Source organism: Mya arenaria, chromosome 16, assembly GCF_026914265.1.
Source record: "Mya arenaria isolate MELC-2E11 chromosome 16, ASM2691426v1".
NCBI lineage: Eukaryota > Metazoa > Mollusca > Bivalvia > Myida > Myidae > Mya > Mya arenaria.
This window is the reverse complement of record NC_069137.1, coordinates 45,288,562-45,305,020: the sequence shown is the minus strand read 5'-3', so window position 1 is coordinate 45,305,020 and position 16,459 is coordinate 45,288,562. Positions and strand designations below refer to the sequence as shown.

General features: G+C 40.3%; 2 protein-coding genes across 2 annotated transcripts; both read left to right on the top strand.

Moving 5' to 3' along the window:
* The first annotated feature begins 72 nt into the window (after positions 1 to 72).
* On the top strand, positions 73 to 3,630 carry LOC128221710 (uncharacterized). The gene is made up of 4 exons (XM_052930311.1): positions 73 to 107; positions 1,112 to 1,224; positions 2,005 to 2,128; positions 3,474 to 3,630. The coding sequence occupies exons 1-4, from the start codon at positions 73 to 75 to the stop codon at positions 3,598 to 3,600; spliced, it is 399 nt and encodes a 132-aa protein (XP_052786271.1). The 3' UTR covers positions 3,601 to 3,630.
* A 5,155-nt stretch (positions 3,631 to 8,785) lies between these two features.
* On the top strand, positions 8,786 to 16,224 carry LOC128221709 (cartilage matrix protein-like). The gene is given in 12 exon segments (XM_052930310.1): positions 8,786 to 8,805; positions 9,702 to 9,949; positions 10,680 to 10,911; positions 11,297 to 11,415; positions 11,614 to 11,826; positions 12,143 to 12,493; positions 13,238 to 13,495; positions 13,709 to 13,931; positions 14,331 to 14,415; positions 14,894 to 15,037; positions 15,416 to 15,563; positions 16,061 to 16,224. Coding segments are annotated over 12 exon segments (2,205 nt in total).
* Positions 16,225 to 16,459: the final 235 nt, after the last annotated feature.

The following is a 16,459-nucleotide window of genomic DNA, read 5'->3' as shown; positions in this document are numbered from 1 at the left end:
GGCCTGTCTTGAATAGGGAATGTATTACCTGTACAGGCTGAGCCATCGGGAGAGGCCTGTCTTGAATAGGGAATGTATTACCTGTACAGGCTGAGCCATCGGGAGAGGTCTGTCTTGAATAGGGAATGTATTACCTGTACAGGCTGAGCCATCGGGAGAGGCCTGTCTTGAATAGGGAATGTATTACCTGTACAGGCTGAGCCATCGGGAGAGGCCTGTCTTGAATACGGAATCTATTACATGTACAGGCTGAGCCATCGGGAGAGGCCTGTCTTGAATAGGGAATGTATTACCTGTACAGGCTGGCCATCGGGAGGGGTTTGTCTTGTATAGGGAATGTATTACCTGAAAGGTTTGTCTTAAATAGTGAATGTAATACCTTACAGGCTGAGCAATCGGGAGAGGGTTGTCTTGAATAGGGAATGTAATACCTGTACAGGCTGAGCCATCGTGAGAGGTCTGTCTTGAATCGGGAATGCACTACTAGTACAGACTGAGCCATGGGGAGGTGCTTGTTTTGAATAGGGAATGAATTACTTGTACAGGCTGAGCCATCGGGAGAGGCTTGTTTAGAATGGAGAATGTATGACTGGTACAGTCGTCTGGGCCATCGGGAGAGGCTTGCCTTGAAAAAGGAATGTGTTTTAACTAATTCAGGCTAGTATGTATAAATAGTTCAGGCTGAACAACGGGAGGGGCTTGTCTTGAATATAGAATGTATTATTTGTGCAGACTGAGCCATCGGGAGAGGCTTGTATTCAATAGGGAATGTATAACTAGTACAGGCTGGGTCATCGGGAGGGGCTTGTCTTGAATAGGGACTCCTAAAACAAGTTCCTGTTTGATGTGGTTCAGGCTAGGTTGCTCCAATAGAATCAGATTACAATATTGGCATAATAAATGGTAGTTGGTGAAATTCAATTGCGTTAGTAACCGTGAGGGCTTGGTAGTTATTACTAAGGAGATTTTAAAGCAAGTTTTGTTCATGCTTCTTAAATATGTTTATATGTTAATGCAATTTGGCAGACGGACAAAACATGTTTCGTCTTGTATGAACAATTAAGCCAATGACTTTTTAAACCCCAATATTGACATGCTTTATCACAATCAGGTGTCCCACGTATAATTTGGCGGCGGGCTGCGTATTGAGGACGGTTGCTGAACAGTGTTGCGGTGTACCGGACTGCACGGGAGCCACGGGCACAGGGACAGGCACCATGACCGGTACGTGTTGCAACATTACCGGAATTTGGATACGTACTATTACTTTTGTACTATGAGCACCATATATAGGAAAATATCTACATTCGCAGTCGATTTTTTGAACGATAAATTTTGCGCTCTTTTTGCATGATCCGTTCGACCCTTCGTGACCTCTTACTGACCTGGGGCATGCATATGTAAAACACGAATTAAAAACACTCTCGAAAGTATTCTTTCCTTTATTGTAATTAAATCGCGGAAAAATAAAATGATAAATTTGTGAAAAGGGGAAATGTAAATATAAGCATCGATCCTTATTATTTTTTCCTTTATGCAGTTTGAACGATTTTGCACGGAAAAGAAGAATCACTCCGTAATACCTTTAAAAGCTGTGTAGTTTAATGTCATAACATTATCTTTCGCATTTACTTTATATTTAAATCTTGCATTTTATTGATAGTGTTTATTGCACGTATGTAGAACATTACGGTTTGTGGCGGATCCGGGGTCTAGTTGTAACACACTTGACTGTCAATCCAGAGGTCGTAGGTTCGATTCCCCGCCGCACCACTAAGAATATTTCTAATCGTCTTCCGCCAGGGACGTTCAATGGAGGTCATACACTGGTGCACGTTAAAGAACCAGGGCTACATTCTGTCAGTGCACTTTGCTCCAAAAACCTAATATGACTAACAATCTTATCGGAGCACTCGCCGAATGGACCTTGCCCAAGTGTGAGAATAAATAAGCTTACACACCACCTGTGTAGTTTGTATTTTGAGTTGGCCTGTGGTCTTACAGGTCAGACGACCGGCTGTTACTACAAGAACAACGTGTATACGCAGAGCCAGACGTGGAGGGACGGGTGCGACTATAAATGTGAATGTACCGACGCCTCGATGGGACGATACAGATGCACTGCTCTGTAAGTTGGTCACCTGCTGGTTTCAAAGGCAATGGCAATGCAGCACTTTTATAGAACCCAAGTCTTAATACAAATTATATGAGAATTTAAGTAATTCCGCCATTAAAATTAAAGAAATGAAGACCGCCCCAATTTCATAAAACTTCTTAAGCTTAACAGGATTAAAATGGCTTATATCAATATGCCAATATACATACTTAGATATAAGGGACTTAAGAAGTTTCGAAACATTAGGGCCTGGGGCCGCATTGATCAAGTAAATTTGTGAATATTTCGAAGTTAGTGTACATTTCGTAGTATTTGACAACGATTATTTAAAACACACTCTACTTTACATGAAATTTATTCATATACATTATATTGTTTAAACCATTTTCTTGCTTATTTTCATATTTTCATGTACAAATATTGTCTGTTTTCTTTCAATTCAACAAAAAGGCTATTTTTCACTAATTTAAAAATTGTCACTAAGATGCATTATGCATACGATCCCCTCGGGCGGTATTTACAAAGCATATCAGTGAGTAATTGTAAGAAAATCAATATAATATTAGAAGATTATTTCAAGAAAGGGTATATTTTTATGAACTTTATGCATATGCATCTATTCGTGTCCATATTTTGTATACAAACATTGTTAGTTTCTTTTCCTTAAAATGCAAGTTGAAAAAAGGACAACTTTCCATTTAGTTCAAAATTTAACATAACGACCATTGTTCCGCCATATCCGACACTATTTACACAAGAATGACAACTCGAATTAACTACTTATCCATGCCATTATGTTCTCCTATGAATGTCGCACCGCAAAATCCATGAACAATTGTGTCGTCGTTCTTGCCCACCAGTATCATTATTTGCGGCATACATGGATTAAATCTGATCTTAATCGCGTGAACTTTCCAAATGCAAAAATGATTGACCAAATTTAATATTTATTTCTTCACCATTAACGTGTAACAAGAACCTATACTGATATGCTTAAATACACATGTAGATCAGGCTGGTATTCAATGTTGGATCTAAGAACGATGTAGCTAATCGGATTAATGATTATTAATAACTAACCAATAGAGTGAATTATGTCAAATATGAATGACTGTAAGATTGATTTGATATGCATAATGAATACAACCCCTGTGTCATTTTGACAAGTGCTAGAAACTTTACTTTCACGGTAGATCATATCTTTGAATATTATCCCAAGTTTCCTGGACTCCTATTATTTATTTTATGTCTCTTTACACGTGCTTGGGTGTATTGTAAGCCATGGATATGTCTGTTCTTCAAGTCTTATATCATTAACGTCCTTCAGTTTGCTAAATGAACATTTTTCTCTTAACAGATGTGTGGTGTGGAACCTTCCCCCGACCTGCCACTGGGACGCTCCAGCCCCCGGAAAGTGCTGCCAGACTCCCAACTGCCCTTCAGATGTCGTCCTAAGTTACCCACCAGGCTATACGGTGGAATAAGAAACGCTTCACGACGTTTTCAAGACGTTCGGTCACTTTTATAGTTTTTTTTTGTACAAAAGTTATGAGTTTTAATTGTCTGAGATTTTTCTTGAAATATTTGTTCATTGTGTTTTGTAAATAAATTACAAGATGTTGAAATGTTCCTGTTCTGTTTGTTTGTTTATTCTTTTAATAATGTTACTTTGCGTTGGGTGTTGGTTCGATTAAAGCGACACTCTTGTTAAAAATCAATACATATACATGTATAACAAACATGAGTGATAAACCTTTATCTACTTACTTAATAATTCTTCTATGGAAAATATAACTTACTGATAACAAGATTGTAACCGTGTACTTAAAAGCTAACAAAGGCAAAATAATGAGTGATCAAAGATTTACCATGAAATTCTATCATCTCATAAGGTAGAATACCGTGTTTTCTGCATCTTTCTTTCAAATTAAACTCAATATCCTTCATAAGAACCATTGTTGTTTTTTACATGTATTCATCATTTTTGGTATACTTAAACAATTGTATTAACTATGGTAAATCTTATTTGGGTGTAAGAGTGCTTCTTTAACGAGACTGAACAACTCCAGTTGCGATATAATGCTACCAAATGCATAGATTTCATCGATATCTTTTTTACTTCACATACATCTATAAAATAGGCTTCTAAGCGCAAACTCTGTAAGTTATTTGTATACTGATAATTATTTTTTAGGGAACAACACAGTAGTTATTTACAAATGTTAGGCTCCCAAATAGACAAAACGCTATGAGATGACGCATAGTTAAGTTTATACTTAAGAGATGTTTAAACGGTTTGCAACATTATATTTTAAACTCAGTTTCACAACAACAACAATGTCTCCGTACATGAGAGACGGGGTCCTGGGTGGGGTTCGGGCGGGTGGTGGGGGAGCAAAAGAAACAGGCGAATAAGCGAAAACACAACGGATTCCTATGTTGTACACTGTCAGTAAATGTCGGTCATGTTAGGTCAAAGGTTTGTACGCATTTTTTTAAAATAAGATTAAAGGGACTAGACACCAGATGATACAATTGCAAGAAGAAAAGAAAATAGTCGAACACTTACATAACATTGACATCGTTTATACATCGTATTGAATCTAACTTACTGATCTATCACATCGCAAACGACACTTGCATCTTTCGCAGATTTTGCGCATTTTTTAACTTCGAAAGTATGCTTATTAATGACAGGCTTTGATAAATTACCGCTTCAAATGGCCCCATTCAGGAAAGGATACTAACACATTCATAAGTTTACAAAATGTTACCATATTTTTAATATAATTCTTTCAAGAAATATATTGTATATATGTAGCATACGTTTATAGACCTAAATATAAAGATAATGCGACTTATCTTTATCTAAAAGTAAACATATTGGATACTCAACAACACTGCTAAACGAAAAGCCCTCTTTTCCCCTGTAAGTAATCACTGTTTTCTCTCCTGCACCTCTTATACCATCCAAAATGCTACCCCTGTGTACCCTCCGTTAATACGGATGTTCGGTAGCAGTCAATCGTTTAGTCATCAATCGATTGTTCATCGTAAGATGCGAATCGGGGATTCCAAATTTCTATCTATAAGGCATTGAAGGTAAATTTCGGCAATATCTGTCTCTAAAAAATATAAAGCTATTGTTTTTGTTAAACAGGTACTATGTTACGACTGTTTCTTATATAGGGCCAATTTAAATTCGAAACTGTGCTAGAAACACCCTACCTTTCAAATCTGAAGCTAAGCTTTAAAGCTGTACTCTCACAGATTGAACGTTTTGACACCTGCGTAAATATCTGCAAACTAATGGTAAAAGACTGCTGACTAAAGATCCGTCCCAAAATTGATGTTTTATGCATTTTTCTTAGTAACGGTTTAAGCCATAAAACATTAAATTTGGAATGGAAATATGAAGATCTGCGATCTGATTTTTTGTCAGCATCTTTAATCACTGGTAAGCAGATATTTACGCAATATTTTCCAATTCCAAGACAATTTTTTTTTTTTAAAAAAATGGAAAAACGGTAAATCTGTGAGAGGGCAGCTTTAAACCTGATGTCTGCAACCCGGTGTTAATCAATCTCCAACGCAGTGTTCTCAATAATTTACATTTCATTTACCAAAATAACGTTTTTTTCTATTGACACGGGATTTTCATGTTGTGTACTCAAACACCTTAGCGATGTATATTCATGTGTTCGTTCATTATGCTCAGACCAGAGTTTCCCCAGATCAATGGCCTATGTGAGGTTGAAGTGATTCCAAATTCCTACCACTCTGGCAATATTCATGTTAATTGAACATAAACTCGTGAATGCCTCGAACATGAGCCATCACAGCATATTGAGGTATAAGGCAATGCTCACATGTTAATGTGCTCAAACCAGACTTTTCCGAATACAATGGTATATTTGAGGTTGAAGGGATTCCAAATGCCGACCACTCTTGCATAGTGGCAATAGCCATGATAATTTTAAGCAAACGTGTCAATGCCTAGAACATGAGCCATGAAAGAGTATTATTATTATCTATACTTCACATTATAGGCCCTGAACCTAGTTATCATTACACTTTCTGTTAAGGACCTCTTAGTCGAATAATCGGGTCAGTTCGTCCCAAAAATGGCTTTTGCAGCAGCAAAGTTCAATTTTCGAGCTCTATTTTCGGCTATTCAGTACAGCAGCTCCAGCGAAATAAAATTGATCATAAAGTAAGCCTCGTGGCCTAGTTCATCCCTACACTTATCGTTATGTCCCCGAGGTAAAATATTTGGGTCAGTTTGTCCCTATCCCGCATTGCCTGCCTAAAATCCTAGGGTATTCACATGTGCCATCACCTAGGGCCAGGTCTCGGCTACACAGTGACATAGGCCCCTATGGTCCCCTTGCTCGTTTCTGCGAGAACGAGCCTTACATGTATGGTAGGGGTCAGTAGGGCTTATATTGCCCATATACGCACAATGTTGGGCTAAGGACGGGGCCAGACTAAAATCCTCGTAGTATTAACAGTTTCCCCGAATGTATCACACCGCCAGGTAACCCTTGGATACAGTGCCATTGGTCCCCTTGCTCGTTTTTAAGGCATCCGCACCATAACAGTGTCTGAATATGGGCCAAATTGGCATGGGGGATCGAGTTCATGTCCCTTTCCCGCATAGCCTGCCTAAAATCCTAGGGTATTCACATGTGCCATCACCTAGGGCCAGGTCTCGGCTACACAGTGACATAGGCCCCTATGGTCCCCTTGCTCGTTTCTGCGAGAACGAGCCTTACATGTTTCTTCGAGAATATTGCATGTCCTCTTATTGTATAGATTTTGATGGTGATACGGTGCTAGCACCGCATCACCGCGGTGATATGGGGATACGGTGCTACGGTGCTAACTTCACGCACATGTTTAAATGATATAAATAAGGAGAGAAGTCTTAAATGTAGGGTTGTTTCCGATTTTGTAATGGTGTGCGTGTGTGTGTGGTGGGGCGGCTGGGGCGAGGCGGGCCTTAGCTTCACTCCTTTTTTGTTTTATGTACAAAATTATGACAGATATACCAGTTACCTTTATCACGAAATTACGTCAATATAAAAAATAGTGCGGACCTTAGCCTTATCTGAATCACAGTGGCTTGATGACAAAGGCTCATTTAAGTCACAATAAATGATTTCAACTAGCCAAAATGATATTTTATACATATTTGAACATGTATATCACCAAAATAATACATTGCCATAAACATAGAATGAGATTTGACAAAATTAAAAATTCTCTATACTGTAATATTTTTGAATTTGAAGGAGAAAAAAAATAAGCTCAAAAGCACCATATCGTCCCCCGTCCCCCTCCCATCGTATTAAACTATTTCAAGTTCTGTTCTGAGAGAGGTGCGAATGTCAAAAGGTTGTGCCACTAAGTAACGCCTCCTCTAACGTAAATTTCTGGACCCGCCCCTGTTTCATACATGACTTGAATGTTTTGGTTACTCATGTGAACTATTTTATTCCACCTTTCAGCTACATATCTGGCGGAACCCGCACTGACCGCGCCCTCAAGTATGTGGAGGCGAACAGTTTCACCCACGCCGCCGGCGACAGAGCGGGAGTCGCCAACATCCTCATTGTTATGACAGACGGCAAGTCGAACGTGCCGGTGGAAACCGTCAAAGAGGCTGCAAGCATTCATAGTCACTTGAACGCTAAGGTATGCACATGGATACAATCTTGTAATTCATCAGTCAGTTGTGACCACGGCCCCCAAAGGTCCGGGGGTATACCGGGGTTAGCGGGGGCGTGTTTTTACCTTCCAGGTGGCTCCGCAGAGCCGATCGACGGCGGTAATTTTGGTTTTGCGCCGAATATAGCGGGGAATCGGCCTAACCTAGGATGTCCCCGAGGTGCGGGGGCATTTGGCGGGCCGCAGCAGTTTGTTCCCGCAGGGCGGGGATTTTACCCGGGATTGACTGGACCGAAAGTCAAAGTCCCCGTTGTTCCCCGGACTTGGTGGTGGTGGTGGGGGGGGGGGGGGTTACAATTGGCTGGTGCATAAAGAACTTTACATTTTGGGTCTTTACTTTGCAGCTCCAAGTTATAAAAACATTCACATTTAACTCGACATTGTTAAAGACATCAAAATATAAATAAGTATTCTAAAAACTTATGCTTTAACTGTTAGATCGCGGATTTCAGATTTTCGCGATCGGTATTGGATCCGGCGTGGACAAAGCAGAGTTGCAGACGATCGCCACGGACAGCCATCACGTGTTCGAAGTGAGCAGTTTCGATGCCCTCAACACCCTACAGGCCGAGCTGAAGAGAACAGCGTGCAGAAGTACGTATCGTCTACCTTAAGCTAACCTCAACACACACTCTTCACGGAACTTGGTCGGAATGTGTGTATTAATGGAATCTAGGTCAAGTACGAGTATGAACTGTGCTGGGTAAATAGTAGGTCACTAGGTGAAATAATACAAACAATAACCCGGTTTGCACTCTACAGTATGTACTTAAGTGTCAAACCGATCTTACTTAACACTTGACCAGAAGATTAAGAGTGGTTTATTGGTTATGTCCGATCACATACTCAATCGTTGCACATTGAACACCACGTTAACCTTTTAGATGCCACATTTCTATTCAGTTAAACATTGAAGGACTATATAAAGTTAAAGGTTAGATGACTATACAAAGTTCAAGGTTAGTGGACCATACAAAGTTCAAGGTTAGCTGACTATACAAAGTTCAAGGTTAGCGGACCATACAAAGTTCAAGGTTAGCGGACCATACAAAGTTCAAGGTTAGCTGACTATACAAAGTTCAAGGTTAGCGGACCATACAAAGTTCAAGGTTAGCTGACTGTACAAAATTCAAGGTTAGCGGACCATACAAAGTTCAAGGTTAGCTGACTATACAAAATTCAAGGTTAGTGGACCATACAAAGTTCAAGGTTAGCTGACTATACAAAGTTCAAGGTTAGCTGACTATACAAAGTTCAAGGTAACCCCTTGGTTCAATGAAGGCTTACTACATGGTCCTAATGTTTGCGAGTTGGTTCCGCGGTTTTAGTGTATGCGCTGCAATGGATAAACAAACCAATATACATATACCTGGGATACAAAACAGTTAACAAACGTGAGCGCTTGTTAACCAGTGCAGATGTCATGCTGAGTAAACAGTAGGTCACAATGTCGTGTTTAGAACAATCTTGTTAACGTTTTAAATGCCATATTTTCTGCTTCAGTCTTGTTCATATTAATGAGAAATAACATTGATGGTGTGTTTGTATATACAGTTGAGCGATATAGAGACTCAATGACCTTTGAAAGTACAGTAGCCGTGCAAGCTAACGCGGCACTGTGCTCCTACCGTTTTTATAATATATCGTTTACGTATATTATAAACAATTCGGAACTCCCCGGAACCGGCGAAAATACCTCAAGCCTCAGAAAGTTTGAGCCAACCGGGAATGCTTACGTTCAGTATTAAGAAATCGGTCCTTAACATTCAGTTTGAGCCAACGGGAACGGTTAGACTGTACTTAATAAGGTAGTAAAATTATATATTAAAATTGCCCGTTAATCATAGTGTTCTAGTATTGATAAAAATATTTCAATTGACGGAGCTTGGACAACGTGGTGATCATACTCCCCGTGCACAAAGTCCTGCGGAAGCGGCACTCAGTTCCGTGAGCGCTCCTGCACCAACCCGCGCCCGGCTAACGGCGGAGCAGACTGTACCGGAAACGCCAGAGAGAATCACGCGTGTAACACAGCCGCCTGCCCAACGGCACCTCCACCGACAACCACGGTTCAGACGCTCCCTCCAGCCACAATGGCTACTGGTACGCATCTGTTCAAAGTTCTCTGCATACGTGTAGGCATGCATCCTGATACTCGCTGCTTAACCTTTATTAACGGCCTTACGAGTTGCATATTCGTTGAAAATAAAGGCACGTGCTTCCCTTGATCGACAGGGATATTCAAATATCGATTCTAACTGATGTTATGAAGACGAAGTTCCAAAAACTCAATGATCATTATAAACGGTAGACACTCTCATGCATTGCTCATTTTTAGACTATCTGCGCATGCGCGCAGGTAGTCTTAAGACCGCAAATTCCAAAGAACTACTTCTATTCCTGTCGTTTTAACCCATTTTTTTTGTCTCAATGAGCTCTATGTTTAGCAGAATGACGACAAAATCATAAAAATAGATTAGTTGTATTGCGTTCCGAGTATGAGTTCTTGCGTGTTCGGCTATTTCCGCGCTGTATTTCTGTATCCCGGCGTTTTATTTTTAGCAGGACATAACTATTTTTATATGGTTGTTGGCAAAGTTCCTTAAACATCAAGGCAATAAAAGTTTTAACCATAAACAATTCATGTATACGAAAAAGTGCATTGTACATCTTACAGTTGTCGGCGAAAATCCTTTAACACGATGGCAATAAGACCATAAACAATACACGTATACGAACTCGTTTGTGCATCTTAAGTTGTTGACAAAGTTCCTCAAAAACGATGGTTAGTATACCATAAACAATAGACAATCTCACACATTGTTCATTTTAGGTTGTGTTGAGCCCGCGGACATTGTGTTCATCTTGGACGCTTCCGGAAGCGTCGGGGCTTCGAACTTCCAGAAAATGCTGGGCTTTGTCAACACCCTGGTAGACGGGTTCCCGATCGGGCCCACGCAGACTCATATCGGACTGCTGACCTTTGACACGAAGGTCTACAACCAGTTCCATCTGAACAAGTACAACGACAAGACCGCCATCAAGAACGCAGTTACAAGCACTCAGTATGTTTTACTCATACATTTGTATTAAACGTTAAAATGACGTCACACTTTAATATGCAACCAAAAAAAAAATGATGATGATGATGATGATGATGATGATGATGATGATGATGATGATGATGGTGATGATGATGATGATGGTGGTGTGATGATGATGATGATGATGATGATGATGATGATGATGATGATGATGATGATGATGATGATGATGATGATGATGATGATGATGATGATGATGATGATGATGATGATGATGATTATGATGGTGGTGGTGGTGATGATGATGATGATGATGATGATGATGATGATGATGATGATGATGATGATGATGATGGTGATGATCCTTGAGATATCGCCTGAATAGTATTCATCATTAATTCACCAGGTACACATCTGGCACAACGCACACGGCTGAGGCGATCAAGTACGCCCGGGAGACGTCCTTCTCCACCGCCAACGGCATGAGGGCAAATGTCGCCAAGGTCGCTATCATCGTCACTGACGGTTCGTGACATCTGCTTACACTGATATATGGCTTAAAACTTGTGGGTTTCGATTGAGTTTAAAAGGAGTATTTCTTCATTTACTTAAAACGAGCGTTTGTCCATAATGTAAAAATAGAGAAGGTATTTGTCTACCAATCGATATATGTTGCTGCGTTAACATATCCAGCACTTTTATACTGATGATCTTCATACGCAGGCAAATCCAACAACGCCGCTGCCACGGCTTCAGAGGCAGCCAGCCTGCGCGCACATGGTATCACCGTGTTTGCGGTAGGTGTTGGGGCTGGCGCCCAACAGAGCGAGCTGAATTCAATGGCAACGGACCCGGACAGCTCCCACGTGTTCCAAGTGGACAATTTCAACAACCTCGCCAACATCAAGACCTCGCTTTCACACCAGGCGTGTGAAGGTTTGTAGCGTTCAACGATCCTAATTGGCTTATTCCGTGTTATCTTAAAGATGCACTCTCACTCCCAAATAAGATGTACTACCAGTAATAATATTGTGTTTTAATATTCCAAAAAGGATGAATAAATGTCAAAATGTGTATAAATTGATTTTGAATAAGACTGTCAATTTAATTATAACCATTGCATCACCTTTTAATTGATGATACTTAAGCTATGAAGTATTAACCTTTTTGGATGACAGTTAACGTCAACGTCACAGTAGGTACGCTCACATATACATCTCATGTTTTTATTAATATAGATTTTTTTAAATAGTCAAAGTGGTAACGTTGCCGCCGACGACGCCTGCTCCGAAGGCGGACTGCCAAGCCCAGGCGGACATTATGTTCCTGCTGGACTCTTCCGGTTCCGTGGGCTCCCCCAACTTCCAGACAATGAAGGGCTTTGTCCACGACATGATGAACAGCTTCAACATCGGGCCTAACGCCGTCCAGGTGGGCGTGGACACGTTCCAGACGAGCGTCAAGGCAGAGTTCTACATGAACACGTACCAAGACCGCCCGAGCGTCCAACAGGCCATCAACAACATCGCTTATCACTCCGGCTTGACCCACACTGGCGAGGCTCTCCGATTCATGCACACTGACAGTTTCTCCGCCGCGCACGGTATGCCAGTTGAACGTTTTTATGCCAGTTAATTGTATTGTCCTGTCCTCTCAGACAACATCATAAAAAGTTTGTTTTTTCACACAATGACAGTTTGTGTATTTCAAATATAATCACTGCGTCATATCAGCATGCAAATTCGATAATACTGCGTGCATTAATATCTATTTGCAGTCTGTTAAAAAATAAAATCATAAACACTGAGATTAAGAAAAATAATGGAAACTCTATAATCGCTGAAGCCTAATATACAAGTAACCAAGATCCTTTTTAAAGCTGCACTCTCACAGATTGAACGTTTAGACATTTTTTTTGTTTTAGAACGAACCATTTTTTGTGAAAGTCCATGGAAACCGGTAATATAAGACTGCTGCCAAAAATTAGATCGCAGATTTTTTATATTTCAGTTTAAAAATTGATGTTTTATGCATTTTTCACAAAACATATATTTTCGAACGGAAATATGATAATCTACGATCTGATTTTTTGTTAGCAATCTTATATCATTGGTTTGCAGATATTTACGCAAAAAATGCTCTTTCCAAGACAAAAAATAAAAAAAAAAGTTGTAAAAATGGTAAATCTGTGAGAGTGCAGCTTTAAAAGCACATCGATCAATACAATACATGCACTAAACGAGAAACTCATTATTAAACTATCGGCATTAGTCAATGTGTAGGTAACCGACTTAAAAATCATCTTAAAACGATAATAAATTACAATATAACATGTTCCCACACCAAGGTGACAGAGCCAATGTACCCAACATCGCCATCGTGGTCACTGACGGACAGTCAAACAACCCGACCCTCACGGCTGCGGAAGCGAAGGCGGCCAGGGACGCCGGCATAACCATCCTTGCCATCGGTGTCGGCCACGGTGTGGTGCGGTCGGAACTCAACGAGATCGCTTCTGACCCAGACAGTACCCACGTTTTTACTGCCGACTCGTTTTCTGCCCTGAGCTCCTTGAATGCCCTCCTGTCTACAAAAGCGTGTGAAGGTGACGATCTAAACATAAGTCTAAACACATAAACACACTGTATAATGAGTCTTCGGTTAACAAGTGTTTGCCATGTTCACTACCTTTCTATCTCTTGGTGATTGAAGAATAGTTTGTATAATGGTTGTGTATTTTTGAATGGTATTGAATTCCAAGGTTTTCTCTAGCCGTTTTTCTTATATTTTCATATAAATTTTCTTTTGTTCAATACAGTATCGAAACCTCATGCACAGCCGCATACCGCCCCTAACTGTGCGGCCAAGGCCGACGTCGCTTTCATTCTCGATTCTTCCGGAAGTATTGGTGCCACCAACTACCAAAAAATGCTCCAGTTCGTTCGTGACGTCACATCTAAGTTTGACGTCGGTCCAGACAAGGTGCGCATTGCAACGGAGAGTTTCAGCGACAGAACATTCCCACAATTTAATCTGAACAGGTAAATATTGAGATTTGAAACATATTTGCCCGTATGTTCCTTGTTCAGATGTTTACATTCACCTCGACAGTCCGAAAAAAATATGTCCGAAAAGAATATCCAAATTATATGCACTCGTCTTCGTAAATATGGGTAAGTTTTGATAACCGCGATTTAATTGCACGAATAAAATGAATTCCTTGCACGGACTGAATTGATAGAGAACACATTATAACGTGAACACTTTGTCTGGTATTTTGTGCCTATAAAACCTTGAGTCTGTCTAGCTGGTACTCTCGTATTAAAAAAAAAAATGTGTTAGGGGCGTTTACTACAGCCCGGGTAAGAACTAACGACACTTATATTTAGTGGCATCTATGTTTTATGAACACAAATTACCAGGTAATTCCATTTGTCCAGGTATACGACCCAGCAGCAGGTGGACCAGGCCATCGCCAACATCCCGTACAAGCAGGGAACCACCAACACGGGACAGGCTCTCCATGTACGTGTATATTAGTATTAACACGTCCATGTTCAGCGTTTAAAGTCATATATTTACCTTCGCCTAATATTTTGTATAGAAAATACAGGGTCATATTGTATATCCCGCTAGCGATAATGACGCTATTGTTTATTTCAGCAATTCGTTCTGATTGGACTCTGATTGACACGAAAGAAGTTATATAATTAACATGACTTGCTGCCTTCTTTTTTCACAATATACCATCACGCACGGTTATCGTAAAAGTATTAATTTTTATGTCATTTAAAAGTTACTATGGGACATCGGCCTTAATATAAACAATCACATAAAATGGCGTTGGCATAACGGTGTTGACGAGATAGGGACAAAGCTCTGTAATTTGAAGACCATTCCGGTAATTATGGTGATAATTATATCATTGCTGTTGCTGTTGCTGTAGTTGTAGTAGTAGAGGTTGTTGTTGTTATTTCACACCCGTTCGCCTTTTGTGTAACAGGACGCCTACACCACGATATTCAACCAGAACAACGGTGACCGTCCTGGCATACCCAACATCGCCATCGTAGTTACAGACGGACGGTCGACAAACCGACCTAACACTCTGGCTGAGGCACAGAAACTTCGCAACTCTGGCGTTCAGGTACAGCAGTTTTGTGGAAACAGTATTCTTCGTGTAACCTAAATGTTTTGTTTATTGAAGATACTCAGCTTTGATGCGTTTTGATTTATTCTATATCGCGAGTAGGTACGATTTTTATACCCCACCTGTAGGCAGTTATTTACGGGGTAATTCTGAAGACGGATTACATAAGATTTCACTATACTCCATTCCATATGTATTGTCAACTATCCTCTCATATTATTTGATTAATCGATCCCTGTATCTCGAAGAACATGTAATATGATAGACGGGCACCAAAGCACGTGCATCGTCCTTTTAACATTGATGTAGGTCAACTTCGTTGATGTTGTAAAAAGTGTATTGGGAACCTGAAACATCTTAGTTTCTATGATACAGGTGTTTGCTGTCGGTGTAGGTGGCGGTGTGGATACGTCGGAGCTAAACGCAATCGCGAGCGACCCGGACAGTTCCCATGTGCTTACCGTGCAGGATTTCAGCCAGCTTGCCTCGATCACCGCCTCCCTCAACAGCCAGGCATGCGCCGGTAGGTTTTGGGTGCCAGTTTGTTAAAATCATTAGAATATAACCTACATGTTCAGCCAATGGAATTTAAGATAGGCAATCATTTAGTTTTAGGCTTAATTATTAAGAATTTCAACTTTCGCGGGTGTTTAAAGGTCCGCCTACTGCCGCTCATCCGATACACTCTCCCTGCGTCAGATTTTGCGTTTAAAATGTATCAGCCAACGAGGTTGTATTCCAAGTCACATAGATAGCCTGAATTAAAATCTAATTGATTAAGAAGGGCTCGTTCGCGACGCTCGTTCCGCCTATTCTTAATCACAAGGATTTTAATTCGTGTCATTTAACTATTACTTATGAAGAAGAATTAACCGTGTTGATATCTTTTACAAATCCAAAGATTATATAAATGGTATTAAAGTATTCGAATGACAAAAATAGAAGAAAAATAACAACTGTTTAAACTCGACACTAAATTTTGGCGGATGGGTGACTGACTCAATACTATCAAATCATTAGCGATCCCCCCAACTGGCCAGACAGTGATGACAACGATTCCTCCGCACGCATGCCAGGACAACTTGCCAAACTGCAAAGCGTATGAATTACCCGGGGTGTGCACGAGCTACGCCGAGTGGTCGCACAGCAACTGCGCTGCAAGCTGTGGCTTCTGTCGTAAGTAATAAATGACTATATCATGTTAATATGTACATTTAGAGTTATTGTGTTTAATTTAGACCTTTTGCGTACACTTTAAAGCTGCACTCTCACAGATTGACCATTTTAGCAAACTTTTTATTTTATTTTTTGTCTTGTAATTTTATGCGTAAATATCTGCAAACCAATGATATAAGATAGCTGACAAAAATCAGTTCGAAAATTAATATATTATGGCTTAACGGTTAAAGAAAAATGCAT